The following is a 27,802-nucleotide window of genomic DNA, read 5'->3' as shown; positions in this document are numbered from 1 at the left end:
AGGTGGTACATCTCCCTCCAATTTCCCACTGTAGTCAGGTGATATACACCTCTCTCCAATCTCCCACTCTAGTCAGGTGATATACACCTCTCTCCAATCTCCCACTGTAGTCAGGTGATATACACCTCTCTCCAATCTCCCACTGTAGTCAGGTGATATACACCTCTCTCCAATCTCCCTCCCACTGTAGTCAGGTGATATACACCTCTCTCCAATCTCCCACTATAGTCAGGTGATATACACCTCTCTCCAATCTCCCACTGTAGTCAGGTGATATACACCTCTCTACAATATCCCTCCCACTGTAGTCAGGTGATATACACCTCTCTCCAATCTCCCACTGTAGTCAGGTGATATACACCTCTCTCCAATCTCCCACTGTAGTCAGGTGATATACACCTCTCTCCAATCTCCCTCCCACTGTAGTCAGGTGATATACACCTCTCTACAATCTCCCTCCCACTGTAGTCAGGTGATATACACCTCTCTCCAATCTCCCTCCCACTGTAGTCAGGTGATATACACCTCTCTCCAATCTCCCACTGTAGTCAGGTGATATACACCTCTCTCCAATCTCCCACTGTAGTCAGGTGATATACACCTCTCTCCAATCTCCCTCCCACTGTAGTCAGGTGATATACATATTAATATCTACTACAGTAACATCCCTGTTAATGTTCATATCTACTACAGTAACATCCCTGTTCATATCTACTACAGTAACATCCCTGTTCATATCTACTACAGTAACATCCCTGTTAATATCTACTACAGTACCTTCCCTGTTAATGTTCATATCTACTACAGTACCTTCCCTGTTAATGTTCATATCTACTACAGTAACATCCCTGTTCATATCTACTACAGTAACATCCCTGTTCATATCTACTACAGTAATATCCCTGTTCATATCTACTACAGTAACATCCCTGTTCATATCTACTACAGTAACATCCCTGTTCATATCTACTACAGTAATATCCCTGTTCATATCTACTACAGTAACATCCCTGTTCATATCTACTACAGTAACATCCCTGTTCATATCTACTACAGTACCTTCCCTGTTAATGTTCATATCTACTACAGTAACATCCCTGTTAATGTTCATATCTACTACAGTAACATCCCTGTTAATGTTCATATCTACTACAGTAACATCCCTGTTAATGTTCATATCTATTACAGTAACATCCCTGTTCATATCTACTACAGTAACATCCCTGTTAATATCTACTACAGTAACATCCCTGTTAATGTTCATATCTACTACAGTACCTTCCCTGTTAATGTTCATATCTACTACAGTAACATCCCTGTTAATGTTAATATCTACTACAGTAACATCCCTGTTAATGTTAATATCTACTACAGTAACATCCCTGTTAATGTTCATATCTACTACAGTAACATCCCTGTTAATGTTCATATCTACTACAGTAACATCCCTGTTAATGTTCATATCTACTACAGTAACATCCCTGTTAATGTTCATATCTACTACAGTAACATCCCTGTTAATGTTCATATCTACTACAGTTACATCCCTGTTAATGTTCATATCTACTACAGTAACATCCCTGTTAATGTTCATATCTACTACAGTAACATCCCTGTTAATGTTCATATCTACTACAGTTACATCCCTGTTAATGTTCATATCTACTACAGTACCTTCCCTGTTAATGTTCATATCTACTACAGTAACATCCCTGTTAATGTTCATATCTACTACAGTAACATCCCTGTTAATGTTCATATCTACTACAGTAACATCCCTGTTAATGTTCATATCTACTACAGTAACATCCCTGTTAATGTTCATATCTACTACAGTAACATCCCTGTTAATGTTCATATCTACTACAGTAACATCCCTGTTAATGTTCATATCTACTACAGTCATGTCCCTGTTCATATCTACTACAGTAACATCCCTGTTCATATCTACTACAGTAACATCCCTGTTCATATCTACTACAGTACCTTCCCTGTTAATGTTCATATCTACTACAGTAACATCCCTGTTAATGTTCATATCTACTACAGTAACATCCCTGTTAATGTTCATATCTACTACAGTCATGTCCCCCACAGTAACACACTAATATAAAACAGTCTTTTCCCTTATCTCTGAGTCATTCCGGGGTCCTTAGCTGAAATCTAAACCCCTGCCACACAATGCGTCACGGTGCTGCAGCATGCTTGTCCTCTGTCCCGTCCCGTAAACACTGTAACATCTATTACCCTGAAACTGGTCCATCTCTCAGCCCTAAGTCACTACACAACACCAGCCAATGTCACCACACATTCCTACAGTCAGAACTAATGAGTAGTGATGCAGAGAGAGAAACAGTACAAAGTAATTTAATGTCAACACTTACTGCTTCTAGCAACTCTGCTCCCTCCTCCACTGCCATTTTCCCTGTTTGAGAGTGACACCGGAGTCGTCAATTAGCAGCGCAGGGATTGGCCCAAGCAGAGAGACATTATATCAGCGCTAAAAATACCTGGCTGGAAGAAACATGACGAGTTCTGGAGACCAGGACACTACAGCAATGGAACTACCTAGCCTGCTAACACTGGTCCCAACCTGATACTACCTAGCCTGCTAACACTGGTCTCAACCTGACACTACCTAGCCTGCTAACACTGGTCCCAACCTGACACCACCTAGCCTCACAGCTCTCTGACACTACTTAGCCTCACAGCTCTCTGACACTACCTAGCCTCACAGCTCCCTAGCTTCACAGCTCCCTGACACTACCTAGCCTCACAGCTCCCTGAAACTACCTAGCCTCACAGCTCCCTGAAACTACCTAGCCTCACAGCTCCCTGACAGTATCTAGCTTCACAGCTCCCCAGCCTCACAGCTCCCTGACAGTATCTAACTTCACAGCTCCCCAGCCTCACAGCTCCCTGACACTACCTAGCCTCACAGCTCCCTGACACTACCTAGTCTCACAGCTCCCTGACAATACCTAGCCTCACAGCTCCCTGACAGTATCTAGCTTCACAGCTCCCCAGCCTCACAGCTCCCTGACAGTACCTAGCTTCACAGCTCCCCAGCCTCACAGCTCCCTGACACTACCTAGCCTCACAGCTCCCCAGCCTCACAGCTCCCTGACACTACCTAGCCTCACAGCTCCCTGACACTACCTAGTCTCACAGCTCCCTGACACTACCTAGCTTCACAGCTCCCTGACACTACCTAGCCTCACAGCATCTAGCTTCACAGCTCCCCAGCCTCACAGCTCCCTGACACTACCTAGCCTCACAGCTCCCTGAAACTACCTAGCCTCACAGCATCTAGCTTCACAGCTCCCCATCCTCACAGCTCCCTGACACTACCTAGCCTAGCCTCACAGCTCCCTGACAGTATCTAGCTTCACAGCTCCCCAGCCTCACAGCTCCCTGACAGTAATACCGGTGCTGTGACCACTAGCCTTCCTCCAGTTGTCTCCACAGACAGCACCTCTACATAGCTGAGCTGGGGATCTCTCCCTCACTTACCATATTTGTAGGCGCAAGTCACTCTGTGCAGCATGATCCGTAGGGGGGACCAAAATAGCCGCGAAAAATCAGCTGGTTTGGACCGGCCCTGCTGGCCTCCCTGTCTGGAATCTGTTCTGCACAAGTCCTATTGTCATATGGTTAATCAGCTCTTTTCTCTATACAATGCAGTCCACAGCCAGTCAGCCAGCCAGCCAGCCGTGTAGTCAACCAGTCAGTCTGCCAGTTAGTCAACCAGTCAGCCAGTAAGCCAGCCAGTCAGTCAGCGAGTCCCACTCGTCCCGGCTCAGCCACCCACCACTATAGAGAACCAGTCAGCCATGCCGGGAAGTTGAGCACAAAGTCAACTGGTCCAGCTTAGGGAAGACTTATTATGGAGAGCTGCCTGATCAGTCCGCTTGGTCTGGTCCCTCAACCCACTGCTGGACTGGACACGACTGGGCTGGTAGAAACCACTGTCTGGCAGCATAAACAGCCTTCTCCCCAACAGCCGCCAGCCTAATTAATTGAATCAATGCAGTCAGCAGTAATTCATTCTGATATTTTGAAATGCTTCCCTTTCTTTGAGACAGTGAAATGCTTCCCTTTCTTTGAGACAGTGAAATGCCTCCCTCTCTTTGAGACAGTGAAATGCCTCCCTCTCTTTGAGACAGTGAAATGCCTCCCTCTCTGTGAGACAGTGAAATGCCTCCCTCTCTGTGAGACAGTGAAATGCCTCCCTCTCTGTGAGACAGTGAAATGCCTCCCTCTCTGTGAGACAGTGAAATGCCTCCCTCTCTGTGAGACAGTGAAATGCCTCCCTCTCTGTGAGACAGTGAAATGCCTCCCTCTCTGTGAGACAGTGAAATGCCTCCCTCTCTGTGAGACAGTGAAATGCCTCCCTCTCTGTGAGACAGTGAAATGCCTCCCTCTCTGTGAGACAGTGAAATGCCTCCCTCTCTGTGAGACAGTGAAATGCCTCCCTCTCTTTGAGACAGTGAAATGCCTCCCTCTCTGTGAGACAGTGAAATGCCTCCCTCTCTGTGAGACAGTGAAATGCCTCCCTCTCTGTGAGACAGTGAAATGCCTCCCTCTCTGTGAGACAGTGAAATGCCTCCCTCTCTGTGAGACAGTGAAATGCCTCCCTCTCTGTGAGACAGTGAAATGCCTCCCTCTCTGTGAGACAGTGAAATGCCTCCCTCTCTGTGAGACAGTGAAATGCCTCCCTCTCTGTGAGACAGTGAAATGCCTCCCTCTCTGTGAGACAGTGAAATGCCTCCCTCTCTGTGAGACAGTGAAATGCCTCCCTCTCTGTGAGACAGTGAAATGCCTCCCTCTCTGTGAGACAGTGAAATGCCTCCCTCTCTGTGAGACAGTGAAATGCCTCCCTCTCTGTGAGACAGTGAAATGCCTCCCTCTCTGTGAGACAGTGAAATGCCTCCCTCTCTGTGAGACAGTGAAATGCCTCCCTCTCTGTGAGACAGTGAAATGCCTCCCTCTCTGTGAGACAGTGAAATGCCTCCCTCTCTGTGAGACAGTGAAATGCCTCCCTCTCTGTGAGACAGTGAAATGCCTCCCTCTCTTTGAGACAGTGAAATGCCTCCCTCTCTTTGAGACAGTGAAATGCCTCCCTCTCTGTGAGACAGTGAAATGCCTCCCTCTCTGTGAGACAGTGAAATGCCTCCCTCTCTTTGAGACAGTGAAATGCCTCCCTCTCTTTGAGACAGTGAAATGCCTCCCTCTCTTTGAGACAGTGAAATGCCTCCCTCTCTTTGAGACAGTGAAATGCCTCCCTCTCTGTGAGACAGTGAAATGCCTCCCTCTCTGTGAGACAGTGAAATGCCTCCCTCTCTGTGAGACAGTGAAATGCCTCCCTCTCTGTGAGACAGTGAAATGCCTCCCTCTCTTTGAGACAGTGAAATGCCTCCCTCTCTTTGAGACAGTGAAATGCCTCCCTCTCTGTGAGACAGTGAAATGCCTCCCTCTCTGTGAGACAGTGAAATGCCTCCCTCTCTGTGAGACAGTGAAATGCCTCCCTCTCTGTGAGACAGTGAAATGCCTCCCTCTCTTTGAGACAGTGAAATGCCTCCCTCTCTGTGAGACAGTGAAATGCCTCCCTCTCTTTGAGACAGTGAAATGCCTCCCTCTCTGTGAGACAGTGAAATGCCTCCCTCTCTTTGAGACAGTGAAATGCCTCCCTCTCTGTGAGACAGTGAAATGCCTCCCTCTCTGTGAGACAGTGAAATGCCTCCCTCTCTGTGAGACAGTGAAATGCCTCCCTCTCTGTGAGACAGTGAAATGCCTCCCTCTCTGTGAGACAGTGAAATGCCTCCCTCTCTGTGAGACAGTGAAATGCCTCCCTCTCTGTGAGACAGTGAAATGCCTCCCTCTCTGTGAGACAGTGAAATGCCTCCCTCTCTGTGAGACAGTGAAATGCCTCCCTCTCTGTGAGACAGTGAAATGCCTCCCTCTCTGTGAGACAGTGAAATGCCTCCCTCTCTTTAATTCAAGATGCTAGGCACCAAACCAGCCAAACATCAAATACATGTAATAACTCAATTACATTTTATTGGTAAAGATCAATGGGCCTGTCCTATCAATAGATCATGGGCCTGTCCTATCAATAGATCATGGGCCTGTCCTATCAATAGATCAATGGGCCTGTCCTATCAATAGATCATGGGCCTGTCCTATCAATAGATCATGAGCCTGTCCTATCAATAGATCATGGGCCTGTCCTATCAATAGATCATGGGCCTGTCCTATCAATAGATCATGGGCCTGTCCTATCAATAGATCATGGGCCTGTCCTATCAATAGATCATGGGCCTGTCCTATCAATAGATCATGGGCCTGTCCTATCAATAGATCATGGGCCTGTCCTATCAATAGATCATGGGCCTGTCCTATCAATAGATCATGGGCCTGTCCTATCAATAGATCATGGGCCTGTCCTATCAATAGATCATGGGCCTGTCCTATCAATAGATCATGGGCCTGTCCTATCAATAGATCATGAGCCTGTCCTATCAATAGATCATGGGCCTGTCCTATCAATAGATCATGAGCCTGTCCTATCAATAGATCATGGGCCTGTCCTATCAATAGATCATGGGCCTGTCCTATCAATAGATCATGGGCCTGTCCTATCAATAGATCATGGGCCTGTCCTATCAATAGATCATGAGCCTGTCCTATCGATAGATCATGAGCCTGTCCTATCAATAGATCATGGGCCTGTCCTATCAATAGATCATGAGCCTGTCCTATCGATAGATCATGAGCCTGTCCTATCGATAGATCATGGGCCTGTCCTATCAATAGATCATGGGCCTGTCCTATCAATAGATCATGGGCCTGTCCTATCAATAGATCATGAGCCTGTCCTATCAATAGATCATGGGCCTGTCCTATCAATAGATCATGGGCCTGTCCTATCAATAGATCATGAGCCTGTCCTATCAATAGATCATGGGCCTGTCCTATCAATAGATCATGAGCCTGTCCTATCAATAGATCATGGGCCTGTCCTATCAATAGATCATGGGCCTGTCCTATCAATAGATCATGGGCCTGTCCTATCAATAGATCATGGGCCTGTCCTATCAATAGATCATGAGCCTGTCCTATCGATAGATCATGAGCCTGTCCTATCAATAGATCATGGGCCTGTCCTATCAATAGATCATGAGCCTGTCCTATCGATAGATCATGAGCCTGTCCTATCGATAGATCATGGGCCTGTCCTATCAATAGATCATGGGCCTGTCCTATCAATAGATCATGGGCCTGTCCTATCAATAGATCATGAGCCTGTCCTATCAATAGATCATGGGCCTGTCCTATCAATAGATCATGGGCCTGTCCTATCAATAGATCATGGGCCTGTCCTATCAATAGATCATGAGCCTGTCCTATCGATAGATCATGAGCCTGTCCTATCGATAGATCATGGGCCTGTCCTATCAATAGATCATGGGCCTGTCCTATCAATAGATCATGGGCCTGTCCTATCAATAGATCATGAGCCTGTCCTATCGATAGATCATGGGCCTGTCCTATCAATAGATCATGGGCCTGTCCTATCAATAGATCATGGGCCTGTCCTATCAATAGATCATGGGCCTGTCCTATCAATAGATCATGGGCCTGTCCTATCAATAGATCATGGGCCTGTCCTATCAATAGATCATGGGCCTGTCCTATCAATAGATCATGGGCCTGTCCTATCAATAGATCATGAGCCTGTCCTATCGATAGATCATGGGCCTGTCCTATCAATAGATCATGAGCCTGTCCTATCAATAGATCATGGGCCTGTCCTATCAATAGATCATGGGCCTGTCCTATCAATAGATCATGGGCCTGTCCTATCAATAGATCATGGGCCTGTCCTATCAATAGATCATGGGCCTGTCCTATCAATAGATCATGGGCCTGTCCTATCAATAGATCACTAGAAGATGCATATCGTTCATTCTAGCAGGAGAGGTCTCGACTGAGTTTTCTGCTAGCGAATTAAAACTTTTAAATGAAAAGTAGCCAGCTGAAAATAAGTATGTTACCGGCTATTTGGCCGAAATCCGGTGCTTAGAGAAACACAGGGAAGACACAGGGAAAGTACTGAGTGTTGCAACATGCTCTGGGCTGCCTTTATAAAAGAGGCATGGACCAGAGAAAGAACTGAGTGTTGCAACATGCTCTGGGCTGCCTTTATAAAAGAGGCATGGACCAGAGAAAGTACTGAGTGTTGCAACATGCTCTGGGCTGCCTTTATAAAAGAGGTGTGGACCAGAGAAAGTACTGAGTGTTGCAACATGCTCTGGGTTGCCTTTATATAAGAGGTGTGCATCTTAGTGGGGACAAACAGCTCATGAAGACACTGACATCTGCCACTGATACAGGTGAGCTCATGCATGTCTCTCACTATTCTTAACTGATCACAAATCATTTCAAATAATTTCAAATAAAACAATTTCCTGGTGCCTAATGTAACATTGTCCGATCTGTTCAGTCATCATAGGACCTAACTAGAATCCTGTTTGTTAACACAGTAAAATGTAAATTGTCATAGTGAGACAGAGTGACTGTGTAAGTGTTAGTATTTCACCAACAGCTGGAGACCTGAACAATACTGTAGTAAATGAGCTCCCTTTTCTTACAGGACGTCCATTCAACATACTATTCTGAAGTTTCCTTCAAAGGCAAACAGACATCTATCACAACAACGATGATAAGTATTAATAAACCACAGCATTATTACAATGATCAGAAAACAGCATTCAGAGATACTAACGAGAATATAGGACATGTGTCTCTAATGAAAAGCCCATTCTGGTGGGAAGCTGCTATAGACCACCAAGTGCTAACAGTCAGTATCTGGATAATATGTGTGAAATGCTTGATAATGTGATATCAACAGAGAAGTATTTACAAACAACACAGGAATGAAATCACCAACATGTATTGATCATATCTTTACTAATGCTGCAGAGATTTGTTTGAAAGCAGTATCCAGATCCATAGGATGTATTGATCACAATATAACAGCCATATCTAGGAAAACTAACGTTCCAAAGGCTGGGCCTAATATAGTGTATAAGAGGACAGGCTGGGCCTAATATAGTGTATAAGAGGACAGGCTGGGCCTAATATAGTGTACAAGAGGACAGGCTGGGCCTAATATAGTGAATAAGAGGACAGGCTGGGCCTAATATAGTGTACAAGAGGACAGGCTGGGCCTAATATAGTGTACAAGAGGACAGGCTGGGCCTAATATAGTGTATAAGAGGACAGGCTGGGCCTAATATAGTGAATAAGAGGACAGGCTGGGCCTAATATAGTGTACAAGAGGACAGGCTGGGCCTAATATAGTGAATAAGAGGACAGGCTGGGCCTAATATAGTGTACAAGAGGACAGGCTGGGCCTAATATAGTGTATAAGAGGACAGGCTTGACCTAATATAGTGTATAAAAGGATAGGATGGGCCTAATATAGTGTACAAGAGGACAGGCTGGGCCTAATATAGTGTATAAGAGGTCAGGCTGGGCCTAATATAGTGTATAAGAGCTCAGGCTGGGCCTAATATAGTGAATAAGAGGACAGGCTGGGCCTAATATAGTGAATAAGAGGACAGGCTGGGCCTAATATAGTGTATAAGAGGACAGGCTGGGCCTAATATAGTGTATAAGAGGTCAGGCTGGGCCTAATATAGTGTATAAGAGCTCAGGCTGGGCCTAATATAGTGAATAAGAGGACAGGCTGGGCCTAATATAGTGAATAAGAGGACAGGCTGGGCCTAATATAGTGAATAAGAGGACAGGCTGGGCCTAATATAGTGTATAAGAGGACAGGCTGGGCCTAATATAGGGTATAAGAGGACAGGCTGGGCCTAATATAGTGTATAAGAGGTCAGGCGTACCTAATATAGTGTATAAGAGGTCAGGCTGGGCCTAATATAGTGAATAAGAGGACAGGCTGGGCCTAATATAGTGAATAAGAGGACAGGCTGGGCCTAACATAGTGTATGCTATTGATGTAAATAATATTTGCTGGTCTGTGGTGAGTAATGAGGAGCAACCAGACGCTGCTGGTCTGTGGTGTGTAATGAGGAGCAACCAGATGCTGCACTTGACACATTTATGAAACTACTTATTCCAGTTACTAATAAGCACCCATTCAGAAAATGACTGTAAAAACTGTTAAATGCCCATGGATTGATGAGGAATTGAAAAATTGTTTGGTTGAGAGGGATGAGACAAAATCTATCGCAATTAAGTCTGGCAATCAGCCTGTTACCAACACTTCGTAAACTTCTGGAAGAAATTGTGTTTGACCAGATACAATGCTATTTCACAGTAAACAACATAATTTCAGTATGCTTATAGAGAAGGACACTCAACAAGCACAGTATTTTCACAAATGACTGATGATTAGCTGAGATAAATTGATGATACAATTATTGTGGGGGCTGTCTTGTTAGACTTCATTGCAGCTTTTGACATTATCGAAAAACTTATGTGTTATGGTTTTACACCCCCTGCTATAATGTGGATAAAGAGTTACCTGTCTAACAGAACACAGAGGGTGTTCTTTAATGGTAGCCTCTCAAATATAATCCTGGTAGAATCAGGAATTCCCCAGGGTAGCTGTCTAGGCCCCTTACTTTTTCAATCTTTACTAATGACATGCTACTGGCATGCTACTGGCGTTGAGTAAAGCCAGTGTGTCTATGACTCAACACTATACACGTCAGCTACTACAGCAACTGAAATGACTGCCACACTTAACAAAGAGCTGCAGTTAGTTTCAGAATGGGTGGCAAGGAATAAGTTAGGCCTAAATATTTCTAAAACTAAAAGTATTGTATTTGGAACAAAACACTCACTAAACCCTAAACCTCAACTAAATCTTGTAATAAATAATGTGGAAATTGAGATGACTAAACTGCTTGGAGTAACCCTAGATTGTAAACTGTCATGGTCAAAACATATTGGTGCAGTAGTAGCTAAAATGGAGAGAAGTCTGTCTATAATCAAGCGCTGCTCTGCCTTCTTAACAACACTATCAACAAGGTAGGTCCTACAGGCCCTAGTTTTGTCGCACCTTGACTACTGTTCAGTCGGGTGGTCAGGTGCCACAAAAAAGGACTTAGGAAAATTGCAATTGGCTCAGAACAGGGCAGCACGGCAGGCCCGGTAGAGCTAATATTAATAATATGCATGTCAATCTCTCCTGGCTGAAAGTGGAGGAGAAAGTGGAGGAGAGATTGACTTCATCACTATTTTAATTTATGAAAGGTATTGACATGTTAAATGCCCCGAGCTGTCTGTCTAAACTACTGGCACACAGCTCAGACACCCATGCATACCCCACACTACATGCCACAATAGGTCTCTTCACAGTCCCCAAGTCCAGAACAGACTATGGGAGGCGCACAGTACTACATAGAGGCATGACTACATGGAACTCTATTCCACAGTACTACATAGAGCCATGACTACATGGAACTCTATTCCACAGTACTACATAGAGCCATGACTACATGGAACTCTATTCCACAGTACTGCATAGAGCCATGACTACATGGAACTCTATTCCACAGTACTACATAGAGCCATGACTACATGGAACTCTATTCCACAGTACTACATAGAGCCATGACTACATGGAACTCTATTCCACAGTACTGCATAGAGCCATGACTACATGGAACTCTATTCCACAGTACTACATAGAGCCATGACTACATGGAACTCTATTCCACAGTACTACATAGAGCCATGACTACATGGAACTCTATTCCACAGTACTACATAGAGCCATGACTACATGGAACTCTATTCCACAGTACTACATAGAGCCATGACTACATGGAACTCTATTCCACAGTACTACATAGAGCCATGACTACATGGAACTCTATTCCACAGTACTGCATAGAGCCATGACTACATGGAACTCTATTCCACAGTACTACATAGAGCCATGACTACATGGAACTCTATTCCACAGTACTACATAGAGCCATGACTACATGGAACTCTATTCCACAGTCCTACATAGAGACATGACTACATGGAACTCTATTCCACAGTACTACATAGAGCCATGACTACATGGAACTCTATTCCACAGTACTACATAGAGCCATGACTCCATGGAACTCTATTCCACAGTACTACATAGAGCCATGACTACATGGAACTCTATTCCACAGTACTACATAGAGCCATGACTCCATGGAACTCTATTCCACAGTACTACATAGAGCCATGACTCCATGGAACTCTATTCCACAGTACTACATAGAGCCATGACTACATGGAACTCTATTCCACAGTACTACATAGAGCCATGACTCCATGGAACTCTATTCCACAGTACTACATAGAGCCATGACTACATGGAACTCTATTCCACAGTACTACATAGAGCCATGACTACATGGAACTCTATTCCACAGTACTACATAGAGCCATGACTACATGGAACTCTATTCCACAGTACTACATAGAGCCATGACTACATGGAACTCTATTCCACAGTACCACATAGAGCCATGACTACATGGAACTCTATTCCACATGATTTTTTTTTTTAAACAGATTAAAAAACACCTTATGGAACTGCGGGGATTGTGGAGCAACACAAACACTGGCACAGACACATGCATACACACACACACACACACACACACACACACACACACACACACACACACACACACACACACACACACACACACAATAACATATGCACTGGATTTAGTACTGTAGATATGTGGCAGTGGTGGAGTAGGGGCCTGAGGGCACACAGGGTGTTGTGAAATCTGTGAATGTATTGTGATGTTTTTAAAACTGTATAAACTGCCTTATTTTGCTGGACCCCAGGAAGAGTAGCTGCTGCTTTGGCATAATAAATGTATCCATAATAAATACAAATGAACCAACACTAGACAGTTTTTGTATCAAACTGCTGTATCCATCTACCCTGTGCTGCAGTCCATCTTGCTGCTGGCTCTACTGGTTCCCGTGATGGTGCAGTCCTCCCTGCATCCAGTGGACTGTGATGAGGTCTATAGATCAGGTTCTGGACAAAACGGGGTCTACACCATCTACCCTGCAGGACCTACCTCACCTGTCCAGGTCTTCTGTGACATGGGGTTTGAAAGTGCATATCTAGGAAAGTGGACGGTCAGTTTCAATGTGTGGTATTGAAATACACTTAAAGACTAATTTACCATGAACAATCTCTCTCTCTCTCTTAATCTGTCAATTAAACAATCTCTCTCTCTCTCTTAAACTGTTAATTAAACAATCTCTCTCTCTCTTAATCTGTTAATTAAACAATCTCTCTCTCTCTCTTAATCTGTTAATTAAACAATATCTCTCTCTCTTAATCTGTTTATCAAACAATCTCTCTCTCTCTTAATCTGTCAATTAAACAATATCTCTCTCTTAATCTGTCAATTAAATATTTTTTTCTCTTAATCTGTCAATTAAACAATCTCTCTCTCTCTTAATCTGTCAATGAAACAATCTCTTTCTCTTAATATGTAAATTAAACAATCTCTCTCTAAATCAGCTGATTCAGAGCCGACAGGATGGATCAGTGAACTTCTACAGGAAGTGGGATCAGTACAAGAGTGGTTTTGGGAGCGCAGCTGGAGAGTACTGGCTGGGTAGGTTTAACTTCTAGCCAACAGAAAGTTCTCCTCCTAGAACCTTGTTCTACCACTGACTTCATCCGGTTTGTCCTAGTTCATTCAAGGCCATTTGTCATTGTATTCAGACAACACAGTGAACTGCTATGTTGATCTCATTCTCCAGGGCTGGAGACAATGCATCGCATGACTATGAAAGGAACATATGAGCTGAGGGTGGACATGGAGGACTTTGAGGGGAATAAGGTCTATGCTCAGTACTCTTCCTTCTCCGTTGGACCAGAGGCTGAAGGATACCTGCTAACACTGGGCTCATTCAAAGATGGAGGAGCAGGTGGGTGACAATTTATATTGTCCAAGAAAAAATAACCCAAGAAAAAAAGTATAATAAAATAGTCCAATAATATACTGTAGTACCAGAATATAGTCCATTACTATACTGTAGTACCATAATATAGTCCAATAATATACTGTAGTACCAGAATATAGTCCATTACTATACTGTAGTACCATAATATAGTCCAATAATATACTGTAGTACCAGAATATAGTCCATTACTATACTGTAGTACCATAATATAGTCCAAGAATATACTGTAGTACCAGAATATAGTCCATTACTATACTGTAGTACCATAATATAGTCCAATAATATACTGTAGTACCAGAATATAGTCCATTACTATACTGTAGTACCATAATATAGTCCAATAATATACTGTAGTACCAGAATATAGTCCATTAATATACTGTAGTACCATAATATAGTCTGCCGATAAGAATATGGTGATTGACAGAGACGAAAGCCTTGGCAAGGTCGATGAAGACGGCTGCACAGTACTGTCTTTTATCGATGGCGGTTATGATATCGTTTAGTACCTTGAGCGTGGCTGAGGTGCACCCGTGACCGGCTCGGAAACCAGATTGCACAGCGGAGAAGGTACGGTGGGAATCGAGATGGTCAATGACCTGTTTGTTGACTTGGCTTTCGAAGACCTTAGATAGGCAGGGCAGGATGGATATAGGTCTGTAACAGTTTGGGTCCAGGGTGTCTCCCCCTTTGAAGAGGGGGATGACTGCGGCAGCTTTCCAATCCTTGGGGATCTCAGACGATATGAAAGAGAGGTTGAACAGGCTGGTAATAGGGGTTGCGACAATGGCGGCGGATAGTTTCAGAAATAGAGGGTCCAGATTGTCAAGCCCAGCTGATTTGTACGGGTCCAGGTTTTGCAGCTCTTTCAGAACATCTGCTATCTGGATTTGTTTAAAGGAGAACATGGAGAGGCTTGGGCGAGTAGCTGCGGGGGGGGGCGGAGCTGTTGGCCGAAGTTGGAGTAGCCAGGCAGAAGGCATGGCCAGCCGTTGAGAAATGCTTGTTGAAGTTTTCGATAATCATGGATTTATCGTTGGTGACCGTGTTACCTAGCCTCAGTGCAGTGGGCAGCTGGGAGGAGGTGCTCTTGTTCTCCATGGACTTCACAGTGTCCCAGAACTTTTTGGAGTTGGAGCTACAGGATGCAAATTTCTGCCTGAAGAAGCTGGCCTTAGCTTTCCTGACTGACTGCGTGTATTGGTTCCTGACTTCCCTGAACAGTTGCATATCGCGGGGACTATTCGATGCTATTGCAGTCCGGGTTCCTTGATGATTTGTGTGAGATTGAGGGCATCTAGCTTAGATTGTAGGACTGCCGGGGTGTTAAGCATATCCCAGTTTAGGTCACCTAACAGAACAAACTCTGAAGCTATAAGGGGGGCGATCAATTCACAAATGGTGTCCAGGGCACAGCTGGGAGCTGAGAGGGGTCGGTAGCAGGCGGCAACAGTGAGAGACTTATTTCTGGAGAGAGTAATTTACTAAATTAGTAGTTCGAACTGTTTGGGTATGGACCTGGAAAGTATGACATTACTTGCAGGCTATCTCTGCAGTAGACTGCAACTCCTCCCCCTTTGGCAGTTCTATCTTGACGGAAAATGTTATAGTTGGGTATGGAAATCTCAGAATTTTTGGTGGCCTTCCTGAGCCAGGATTCAGACACAGCAAGGACATCAGGGTTAGCAGAGTGTGCTAAAGCAGTGAGTAAAACAAACTTAGGGAGGAGGCTTCTGATGTTGACATTCATGAAACCAAGGCTTTTTCGATCACAGAAGTCAACAAATGAGGGTGCCTGGGGACATGCAGGGCCTGGGTTTACCTCCACATCACCCGCGGAACAGAGGAGGAGTAGAATGAGGGTGTGGCTAAAGGCTATCAAAACTGGTCGCCTAGAGCGTTGGGGACAGAGAATAAAAGGAGCAGATTTCTGGGCATGGTAGAATATATTCAGGGCATAATGCGCAGACAGGGGTATGGTGGGGTGTGGGTACAACGGAGGTAAGCCCAGGTACTGGGTGATGATGAGAGAGGTTGTATCACTGGACATGCTGGTTGTAATGGGTGAGGTCACCGCATGTGTGGGAGGTGGGACAAAGGAGGTATCAGGGGTATGAAGAGTGGAACTAGGGGCTCCATTGTAAACTAAAACAATGATAACTAACCTGAACAACAGTATACAAGGCATGTTGACATTTGAGAGAGACATACAGCGAGGCATACAGTAATCAAAGGTGTTGAATTGGGAGAGCTAGCTAAAACAGTAGCTAAAACAGTAGGTGAGACAACAACAGCTAATCAGCTAGCACAACAACAGCAGGTAAAATGGCGTTGACTAGGCAGGGAGGGTCGGATTAACTACACACAGAGCCTGAGTGCGGCTGGGGCCGACAGATAAAACATAAACAAGCAGAATGGAGTATCGTGATTAATGGACAGTCCAACATGCATCAGCTATGTAGCCAAGTGATCAGTGTCCAGGGGGCAGCGGTGGATGGGGCTGGGAAGCTAGACTGGCGAGTATTATCCAGGTTAAAAAAACTGGCTGGCTGTGCAGAAGGTAAAAGGTAAAAGCCGCTAGCAGTGGCTAACAATGACTAAATAGCTTGTAGCTAGTTAGCTGGTTAGCTTCTGGGGGTTCTTGAGTGTGTTCTAAAAATTAAAAATAATAGCGATTCCATATCACATTGGGTGAGGCAGGTTACCGGGAGGTATAAACAAATAAAAAATCTAAAAGAGATTGAAAGTAAATATGGGTCCAGTGAATGGTTGGGACGCGGCGATTCAGACGGTTAGCAGGCCTGTGCTAACAAGCTAACAGTTAGTAGGCCGGGGCTAAGCAAGGTAGCAGTTAGCGGACCGGGGTTAAACAAGCTAGCAGTTAGCAGGCCGAATTAGCAAGCAAGGAGATAGCAAGGGCTAGAAAGTTAGCCTTTGGGGGACGTCGCGATGGGGTGAGTCTGTTTATGCCTCTTCATGCGGTGACATCGATAGACCGGTCGTGGGTCCGGATATTGTAGCCCAGGAGTATGCTTCGGTGGTAGCACAGGAGCTCTGGCCGGGCTAGCTTCAAGCTAAGTGGGTGGAAACGCTAGCCAGGAGTAATCATCCGGTGTTGCGGTTAGCTAGTTAGCTAGTTGTGAAGATCCAGCTGAAAATGTTCCGTTTGCAGTGGGAATCCGGTGGGAATCCGGGGGATAAAAAAATAATAGGTCCGTTATGCTCTGGTTTGAGTCGCGTTGTTCGAACTGGCGAGAGCTTTCCGTTAGCTGAAGACCGCTAGCAATGGTTTGCTGACTGTTAGCTGGTAGTTACCTGGCTAGCTTCAGTTGAGGGGTTCCGGATCCGAAGTAAATATAAATACTTTAGAAAAAAAAGCAGATCCGCGCTACATTGGGTGAGGCGGGTTACAGGAGAGTATTTAGAAGTTGAGGTTTAGCAAAATGTTTTAAAAGATATGCGAAGAAAAATATGTTTTAAAAAAACGATATATACAAGGGACACGACACGACAAGACGTCTGACTGCTACGCCATCTTGGATCAAAGCATTCTTATTGTGGCTAGCTTCACATAGATGGGTCCGATGAATAATAAAATAAGATCTGTCTTACAAATTAGGGTTATTTTAGATGATGACACCTAGCTATATAGTTAGCTAGCTAACTAAAGCTACTGAAATAGATGTTTGCTAGCGAACTATAGCTACTGAAACAGATGTCAGCTGGCTAACTATAGCTACTTAAATAGATGTTAGCTAGCTAACTATAGCTACTGAAATAGATGTTAGGTAGCAAAATATAGCTACTGAAATAGATGTTAGCTAGCGAACTATAGCTACTGAAATAGATGTTAGCTAACTATAGCTACTTAAATAGATGTTAGCTAGCGAACTATAGCTACTGAAATAGATGTTAGCTAGCTAACTATAGCTACTGAAACAGATTATGTCGTGTTTTTGGGGAAGAATATTGTTTGCATCCATCAACTAGCTAGCTTTTTTATGACCAGGACTGTAGATGTGAGAGACAACTTTACCAGCATCATAGCATACGTATTGATGAATCTTTGTAACATGAAATACGAAATAAAAAAAATATGAACGCCTTAAATTATTATGTGACGTGCAGTCATATTCAGGTCCTGATTGGTCAACAAGCTTAATTGACACGTCAAATTGTGTTAAATAGTATATCTTTTGACACGCAAAGACCCAAACGGCGTTCCATAGAAATCCTGGTTGAGAATGAAATGACGGAACAAATGAACAACGAAACAGCACAGCAAGTAAGTGAAAGAAATAGGTTGTGATGATGTTTTTCTGGTAATGGGGACATACGTAAATGCCAAAAAAATAACTTTTTGGTCAGTGTGGTGTTTGTGTGTAACCTTTATTTCACTAGGCAAGTCAGTTAAGAACAAATTCTTATTTACAATGACGGCCTACCCCGGCCAAACCCGGACGATGCTGGGACAATTGTGCTCCGCCCTATGGGACTCTCAATCACGGCCGGATGTGATACAGCCTGGATTTGAACCAGGGACTGTAGTGACGCCTCTTGCACTGAGATGCAGTGCCTTAGACCGCTGCGCCCATATGTGTGTGTTAACTATTTAACTACTAGAATGCTTAAAAGGCTGCACACATGTTTTATATCGGTTATCTGCATCGGTATCAGTTTTTTTTGGGCAAGGAACATATTGGATATCGGTATAGGCCAGACATGTCATATCGGTGCATCACTAGTTCATACCTAAAGCTGGTGGAAGTATTATCATTAAGTTACCTAGAGTCCTTATTTATCTCCTCTGTTTCCTCAGGAGATTCTCTGGTTTTTCACAATGGTCAGAAATTTACAACGTTAGATAAAGACCAGGACCTTAACGCCGCCAACTGTGCCCAGGTGTACTACGGAGGATTTTGGAACAACGACTGCCATTTTACTAACCCCAATGGGATATATGCATGGGGCGAATCTACCTTTGGTATTGGCATCAACTGGAAAACATGGAAAGGCTATACATACTCCCTGAAAGCCATCACCATGAAGATCAGACCAGCCCAAGCATAGAAGTCTATAATTTCTAACAAAATTGTAAAATCTGATTTTTCAATAACAATTATTGCCATACAAACATTTCCAGCACATGCACATATTCCATTTATAAGGGAGAGGGGGGGTCTTTTTTTAAAGTAGGGTTTGTGTTTGGGTCTTCAGAGATTAGAAGGTGCAGCAGGATACAGAAGATCTCAGATCTACTCTGAAGTGCGGTGTTGCCATAGCAACATAACCCTGACTGCAGTGGGGATTATATGACTCTGACCCATCATTTAACTATCTCTGTCTCTTACCTTAACACACTGTCTGTCTCTTACCTTAACACACTGTCTGTCTCTTACCTTAACACACTGTCTGTCTCTTACCTTAACACACTGTCTGTCTCTTACCTTAACACACTGTCTGTCTCTTACCCTAACACACTGTCTGTCTCTTAACATAACACACTGTCTGTCGCTTACCTTAACACACTGTCTGTTATGATCAACAACACTTGAAATAAAGACAGATACTGTACCTGCAAAATGATGAATTCTCCCGCAGTTTATTGTGCAATGTTTAGAACCAACTGTCTTTGTTGCCGTGCTAAAAAACACATCACTTTAAGCTCCATATTGAAATAGCATCAGTTTATTATCTATGTGACTTTAGAATAGTTACATGTGTGTAATGACTTCAGCCAACCATGTTGAATTGAGTTTGTGGGTCAGATGGTGAAGTGATTCCAATAATGAGGGTAGACCTATTGAGTGGCTTAAAGAAATACATCACAACATCAGGTCAATTGAGTGAGAAATGCCTCTTGTATGTGTGTAGATCTTTGTTTTGGCCTCACTGTTTGATGCATTGTCATCTACTTCTACATGTGTCACATACAAACCTATTACTACCTGTCAGGGCAAGGAGATTGAGGTTGTAACCTCATATAAATATCTTGGAATTTTAATTAATGATGGCCTCTCTTTTAAATTGTATATTCAACAACTTACAAACAAATTGAAGCTGAAGTTGGGATTTTATTTTAGGAATAAGACCTGTTTTTCTTTTGAAGCCAGAAGGAGGCTAGTATTAGCGACATGTATGCCTTTCTAGACTATGGAGATATTTTATATAACGTTCAGTTCGCCCACTTGACGCTCTGGCTGATGATTTGTTTACCTCTGGATAACATGAAAACAGCCTAACCAGCTCTGCTGGCAACAATTTCATTACGCTTTTTTCAGACGTTTACTGACAGCGGCCATATTCAACGGGTGTTGTACACTTTAGCTTAATTTGTTGACGCTACCCATTCCGGTAGCGGGATAATTGTCATCAGCAACCGCTGAATAGCATAGCATCACAGTCAAATAATATTACTAGAAAATATTCATATTCATGAAATCACAAGTGCAATAGAGGAAAACACAGCTTAGCCTTTTGTTAATCCACCTGTCATCTCAGATTTTGAAATTATGCTTTACAGCGAAAGCAATCCATGCATTTGTGTAAGTTTATCGATAGCACAACATAGCATTATGTACACTAAGCATTAAGTAGCTTGGTCACGAAAATCAGAAAAGCAATAAAATAAAATGTTTACCTATGATGATCTTCGGATTTTTTCACTCACGAGGCTCGCAGTTACATAACAAATGTTCCTTTTGTTCCATAGAGATAATTTTTATACCCAAAATACCGACGTTTGTTTGTTGTGTTATGTTCAGAAATCCACAGGAAAGAGCTGTCACCACAATGCAGACGTATATTCCAAATAATATCTATAATGTCCACAGAAACATGTCAAATGTTTTTTTATAATCAATCTTCAGGTAGTTTTTAAAATATATATTCAATAATATATCAGTGTGTAGCTTTTTCCATAACAGCGGGAGGAACAATGCCGGCTTTACTCAATTGCGCACAAACTCACTCTGAGAGCCCCCACCTCTCCACTTGCGCAATGTGATCCTTCACGCTCATTTTCCTAAATAAAATCCTGAAACTATGTTGAAAGACTTTTGACACCTTAGGGAAGCCACAGAAAAATCTGGCTGATATCCCTTTAAATGGAGGATAGGCATGCATAGGAACACAGAGGTTTCAAAATAAGAGGCACTTCCTGATTGGATTTTCCTCAGGCTTTCACCTGCAATATCAGTTCTGTTGTACTCACAGACAATATTTTTACAGTTTTGGAAACTTTAGAGTGTTGTCTATCCTAATCTGACAATTATATGCATATTCTAGTTTCTGGGGCTGTGAAAAAGGCTGTTTCAAATGGGTACGTTTTTTAGCCAAAAAAGGAAATTCTGCCCCCTACACTCAACAAGTTAAGACATGTAGCTAGCTAGCTAGGTAAACAATGAACCTAGCTAGGTAAACAACGTCACGTAACGTTAGCTAACAAGCCAGCCAGCTAACAATAGCTAGTTAAACAACAATGAACATAGTGCCAAATCATGTTGTTTAAAGGGATATCATTTAAAGGGATATCAGCCAGATTAATTTTTCTGTGGCTTCCCTAAGGTGTCACTGTATGAATATGCTGGGAGCTAACCAACCAGGTTCAATGTTAGCTAGCTAGGTAAACAATGAACTTAGCTAGGTAAACAATGAACCTAGCTAGGTAAACAACATGTAAGATCACACACGTCACGTAATGTTAGCTAACAAGCCAGCCAGCTAATGTTAGCTAGTTAAACAACAATGAATATAGTGCCAAATCATGTTGTTACTATCTTGCATGAATCTGCTCAACAATCTGCTGGGAGATAAACAACCATGTTCAATGTTAGCTAGCTAACATTAGGCTCAAACTAGCAAAGCCAACGGCTCTGGGATACGAATAATAACGCCATACTCGTAACGTTAGCTAGTGAGCCAGTCAGCTAAAGTTAGCTAGCTAGCTAACAGTACACTTTAACTTGAAAATAAATCACTTTCTGTCAAATTTAGAAACGTGTAATATCTGAAAATGTAGCTAGCTAATGCTAGACTATCTTACCCGTATACATCATCATGCATGATGGACGCATCTCCCTGTCAGGGATGCCATACCACGGTTGCCCTTAGTTTGAAGATGTAATCCGGAGACAGGTGTTTTCTCCATCTCTTTAGCTATCATACATCATTCTAATTACACTGATTTTAAAACGTGATCCTCCAGAAAGTGGAGAGCAACAATTATGCAGCTCCACTACACGATACATTTCATAAAAAGCCACGTTCGACAGTATTACCAACAGACTGACCAGCTCAAATAGACAGAAGCCCTCTATATGGCAGACCAATCTGAAATCCTCTCTCGGCATGTCCAGTCCACTCATTATCTCAGCCAATCACGGCTAGTTGGAAGGTTGCTGCCTTTTTCTGTGGCTTAACCAATAAGGCTCGTAATTTATCAATTGTATTTGTATTTACAGACGGCATACATGTTTGTTATTAAGGCACATGAAAGTTCACATGTTCCAGAAGGCATTTCTGCCAAAAAACGCATTTTGATTAAAACATATTTTTATTAAATGGCTCTCCTGTGAAGTTGTGACTTGCGACACACGCCTAGTTTCCTGAAATGGGTCACAATTGACAACAGACTTTCAACACGCTTATTGGGAAGGACACTCAACATGCACATCACTTACACAAATGACTGATGATTGGCTGAGATAAATTGATGATAAAAAGATTGAGGGGGGCTGTTTTGTTAGACTTCAGTGCAGCTTCTCCCATTATCTGCTGCAGGAAAAACGTATGTGTTATGGTTTTACACCCCCTGCTATAATGTGGATAAAGAGTTACCTGCCTAACAGAACACAGAGGGTGTTCTTTAATGGAAGCCTCTACAACATAATCCTGGTAGAATCAGGAATTCCCCAGGGCAACTGTCTAGGCCTCTTACATGCTACTGGCTTTGAGTAAAGCCATTGTGTCTATGTATGCGGATGACTCAACACTATACAGGTCAGCTACTGCAGCTACTAAAATGACTGCAGAAGTCTGTAATAAAGTGCTACTCTGCCTTTTTAACAACACTATCAACAAGGCAGGTCCTACAGGCTCTAGTTTTGTCTCACCTGGACTACTGTTCAGTCATGTGGTCAGGTGACAAAGAGGGACTTAGAAAAATTGCAATTCACTCAAAACAGGGTAGCACGGCTGGTCCTTGGATACACACAGAGAGCAAACAATAAGATGCATGTCAATCTCTTCTGGCTCAAAGTGGAGGAGAGATTGTCTTCATCACTACATGTATTTGTGAGAGGTATTGATATTTTGAAAGCACCAAGCTGTCTGTTTAAACGACTAGCACACAGCTCACACACCCAAGGAAAAACTTTTAGTCTTGAAATCTTTGGTTGTTTACTACACTACTCACTCTGTGAATCCTTAAAGAGATGGGTGGGGCTAAGGCTTAATAAGAGGGTGTGAACGATGCTGATTGGGTGCAGACAAATTAGAGCTCTCCAAGTACACTACCCTTCAACAGTTTGGGGTCACCTAGAAATGTCCTTGTTTTGAAAGAAAATGAAACATTTTGTCCATTAAAATAACATCAAATTGATCAGAAACACAGTGTAGACATTGTTAATGTTGTAAATGACTATTGTAGGTGGAAACGGCTGATTTTTAATGGAATATCTACATAGGCGTACAGAGGCCCATTATCAGCAACCATCACTCCTGTGTTCAAATGGCACGTTGTGTTAGCTAATCCAAGTTGATCATTTTAAAAGGCTAATTGATCAAATATGTTAGCACAGCTGAAAACTGCTGTCCTGATTAAAGAAGCAATAAACTTGGCCATCTTTAGACTAGTTGAGTATCTGGAGCATCAGCATTTGTGGGTTCGATTACAGGCTCAAAATGGCCAGAAAGTACTTTCTTCAGAAACTCATCAGTCTGTTCTTGTTCTGAGAAATGAAGGCTATTCCATGTGAGAAATTACCAAGAAACTGAAGATCTGGTAGAACCCTCTGAACATGTGACACAGTGTGTAACCAACCCATTATGAAGACTCCAGAACCCTCTGAACATGTGACACAGTGTGTAACCAACCCATTATGAAGACTCCAGAACCCTCTGAACATGTGACACAGTGTGTAACCAACCCATTATGAAGACTCCAGAACCCTCAGAACATGTGATACAGTGTGTAATCAACCCATTATGATGACTCCAGAACCCTCAGAACATGTGACACAGTGTGTAATCAACCCATTATGAAGGCTCCAGAACCCTCTGAACATGTGATACCGTGTGTAATCAACCCATTATGAAGACTCCAGAACCCTCACAGTGTGTAATCAACCCATTATGAAGACTCCAGAACCCTCAGAACACGTGACACAGTGTGTAATCAACCCATTATGAAGACTCCAGAACCCTCACAGTGTGTAATCAACCCATTATGAAGACTCCAGAACCCTCAGAACACGTGACACAGTGTGTAATCAACCCATTATGAAGACTCCAGAACCCTCAGAACATGAAACAGTGTGTAATCTACCCATTATGAAGACTCCAGAACCCTCAGAACACGTGACACAGTGTGTAATCAACCCATTATGAAGACTCCAGAACCCTCAGAACATGAAACAGTGTGTAATCTACCCATTATGAAGACTCCAGAACCCGTGACACAGTGTGTAATCAACCCATTATGAAGACTCCAGAACCCTCAGAACATGAAACAGTGTGTAATCTACCCATTATGAAGACTCCAGAACCCTCAGAACATGAAACAGTGTGTAATCAACCCATTATGAAGACTCCAGGACCCTCAGAACGTGAAACAGTGTGTAAATAACTCATTAAGAAGACTCCAGAACCCTCAGTGTGTTTCATAGTGACACAGTGTAATCATAATGAACCCCCTCTATGTAAATGCTGAAGCTGTCCTAGTTAGTTCTATTCTCTCTGTGTTGATGCAGTAAAGAGAAAACCCTGCAGCAGGATTAAAGACTTCACATTCAGTTTCCCCTAAAATACCAGCACCTTGTTTACCGCACACTCCTCTATCGCTCTCTTTCTCTAGCTCATTTCTCTCTTCTGCTCTCCTCTTTCCCACTCTCACTCTCTCATTTCTCTCTTCTGTCCTCCTCTTTCCCACTCTCTCTCTCTCTCTCTCTCTCTCTCTCTCTCTCTCTCTCTTTCTTTCTCTAGCTCATTTCTCACTTCTGTCCCCCTCTTTCCTCTTCTCCCTCTCCCTCCCTGTGTTACTGTGCGTGGGCGTGGAATACCTCTCTACCCCCCACCAGGCCCTGCACCAATCACAGAGCCTCGTTTCCACTGCATGGTGGAGAGTTGTGCTGGAGCACTGAGGTTGGGGCTGTTCCTCTTCCTCTCCTCCTCTCTCCTCTCCTCCCCTCCCCTCCTTTCCTATCATCGCCCTCCTCTCTCCTCTCCTCTCCTCCTGTCCACTCCTTTCCTCTTCCTCTCCTCTCCTCCCCTCCTGTCCACTCCTTTCCTCTCCTCCTCTCCTCCCTCTCCCCTTCCTCCCCTCCTCTCTCCTTCCTCACCTCCTCTCTCCTCTCCTCTCCCTCCTCTCCTCCCCTCCTGTCCACTCCTTTCCTCTCATCACCCTCCTCTCCTTCCTCCCCTCCTCTCCACTCCTTTCCCCTCATCACCCTCATCTCTCCTTCCTCCCCTCCTGTCCACTCCTTTCATCTTCCTCTCCTCCTCTCTCCTCTCCTCCCCTCCTGTCCACTCCTTTCCTCTTCCTCTCCTCCTCTCTCCTCTCCTTCCTCCCCTCCACTCCTTTCCTCTCCTCCCCTCCTCTCTCTCCTCGCCTCCTCTCTCCTCTCCTCTCCCTCCTCTCCTCCTCTCTCCTCTCCTCCCCTCCTGTCCACTCCTTTCCTCTCATCGCCCTCCTCTCTCCTTCCTCCCCTCCTCTCCACTCATTTCCTCTGATGGGTTCAGTTCTATAATTCATGACAGTCATAGTGTTAAGAGTGTATCTTCCTCCACTCAGTCCTTCTGTTTTAGAGAGAGAGAGAGAGTGTCCTGCATGGTCCAACCTCCAAACCTCTCTACTGGTCAGAAAGATTCTATGCCATCAAGAATCTGAAAACAAATCCAATTTTGATAAACTCCCATGAACTCTCTATTGGGTGAAATACCACAGTGTGGAATCACAGCAGCAAGATTTGTGACCTGTTGCCACAAGAAAAGGGCAACCAGTGAAGAACAAACACCATTGTAAATACAACCCATATTTATGTTTAAATGCAGAAAAGTGGTAATTAACTACAATGGCCAGAAACCATTGCACCTATTCTTCCCAGCACCACACACAGAAGGCATGAGAGAGGAATGCAGCCTACACAACGCAGCGAGGAAACGAGACGGAGAGGGGTAGAGTTTGTGAGGAAGCTCTACTCGATTGATAGTAGTAAGTCTTGAAAGTATGACTTATCTACTTTGAAGAACTACTAAAACAGTGATTTGGTCAGACAGCTCTGCAGCGTGGGCAGCTGTAGCAACCCAATGATCATGGGACACCCTATCCGCTGGCCAAGGCAGGGGAGCTTGGCTCGTTGGGGAGCACAGAGAACTTTAGATGGTTGTCTGGTTACTGCCTGAGCAGAGATGAGATGATGACTTTATGAAATTAAATAATAAAGGCATCAAATTAAACAACACCTGGAATAGGTTATTAAAGTAAAGTGAATAAATGATGGTTAATTAGTGATGAGCAGCAATGGGCAGTCATCATAGGACTTTTATTCATTGCTTTATTATGTGTTGTTAGAGACAAATTAATGTTCTCACTGTCTCACTGAGACAGAGTGAAGAGGGGGTATCTCTGTCCCTCTGTCCCTCTGTCCCTTTGTCTCACTGTGACAGAGTGAAGAGGGGGTATCTCTGTCCCTCTGTCCCTTTGTCTCACTGTGACAGAGTGAAGAGGGGGTATCTCTGTCCCTCTGTCCCTTTGTCTCACTGTGACAGAGTGTCAGAACAGAGTGAAGAGGGGGTATCTCTGTCCCTTTGTCTCACTGAGACAGAGTGTCAGAACAGAGTGAAGAGGGGGGTATCTCTGTCCCTTTGTCTCACTGTGACAGAGTGTCAGAACAGAGGAGTGAAGAGGGGGTATCTCTGTCCCTCTGTCCCTTTGTCTCACTGAGACAGAGTGTCAGAACAGAGTGAAGAGGGGGTATCTCTGTCCCTCTGTCCCTCTGTCCCTTTGTCTCACTGTGACAGAGTGTCAGAACAGAGTGAAGAGGGGGTATCTCTGTCCCTTTGTCTCACTGTGACAGAGTGTCAGAACAGAGTGAAGAGGGGGTATCTCTGTCCCTTTGTCTCACTGTGACAGAGTGTCAGAACAGAGTGAAGAGGGGGTATCTCTGTCCCTCTGTCCCTTTGTCTCACTGAGACAGAGTGTCAGAACAGAGTGAAGAGGGGGTATCTCTGTCCCTTTGTCTCACTGTGACAGAGTGTCAGAACAGAGTGAAGAGGGGGTATCTCTGTCCCTCTGTCCCTTTGTCTCACTGTGACAGAGTGTCAGAACAGAGTGAAGAGGGGGTATCTCTGTCCCTTTGTCTCACTGTGACAGAGTGTCAGAACAGAGTGAAGAGGGGGTATCTCTGTCCCTCTGTCCCTTTGTCTCACTGTGACAGAGTGTCAGAACAGAGTGAAGAGGGGGTATCTCTGTCCCTCTGTCCCTTTGTCTCACTGTGACAGAGTGTCAGAACAGAGTGAAGAGGGGGTATCTCTGTCCCTCTGTCCCTTTGTCTCA

The 27,802-nt window shown here is 43.8% G+C and overlaps 2 protein-coding genes across 17 annotated transcripts in view; one reads left to right on the top strand and one right to left on the bottom strand.

Moving 5' to 3' along the window:
* LOC109884542 (ankyrin-3) overlaps positions 1–27,802 on the bottom strand; it is a 196,756-nt gene that overhangs the window by 159,565 nt on the left and 9,389 nt on the right. The window lies entirely within an intron of this gene.
* Positions 8,266–19,614, top strand: LOC109885110 (microfibril-associated glycoprotein 4-like). Of its 2 annotated transcripts, none has more exons than XM_031820235.1 (6): positions 8,266–8,396; positions 8,657–8,725; positions 12,985–13,188; positions 13,580–13,676; positions 13,825–13,992; positions 18,848–19,614. In XM_031820235.1, the coding sequence occupies exons 2-6, from the start codon at positions 8,723–8,725 to the stop codon at positions 19,096–19,098; spliced, it is 723 nt and encodes a 240-aa protein (XP_031676095.1). In that variant the 5' UTR covers positions 8,266–8,396; positions 8,657–8,722; the 3' UTR covers positions 19,099–19,614. The 2 variants fall into 2 exon arrangements, with proteins under 2 accessions (XP_031676095.1, XP_031676096.1); XM_031820236.1 differs by having other exon boundaries at positions 12,997–13,188; positions 18,848–19,611.

Source organism: Oncorhynchus kisutch, unplaced genomic scaffold (genome assembly GCF_002021735.2).
Source record: "Oncorhynchus kisutch isolate 150728-3 unplaced genomic scaffold, Okis_V2 scaffold3147, whole genome shotgun sequence".
Taxonomy (NCBI): domain Eukaryota; kingdom Metazoa; phylum Chordata; class Actinopteri; order Salmoniformes; family Salmonidae; genus Oncorhynchus; species Oncorhynchus kisutch.
This window is presented reverse-complemented; position numbering and strand designations above follow the sequence as displayed.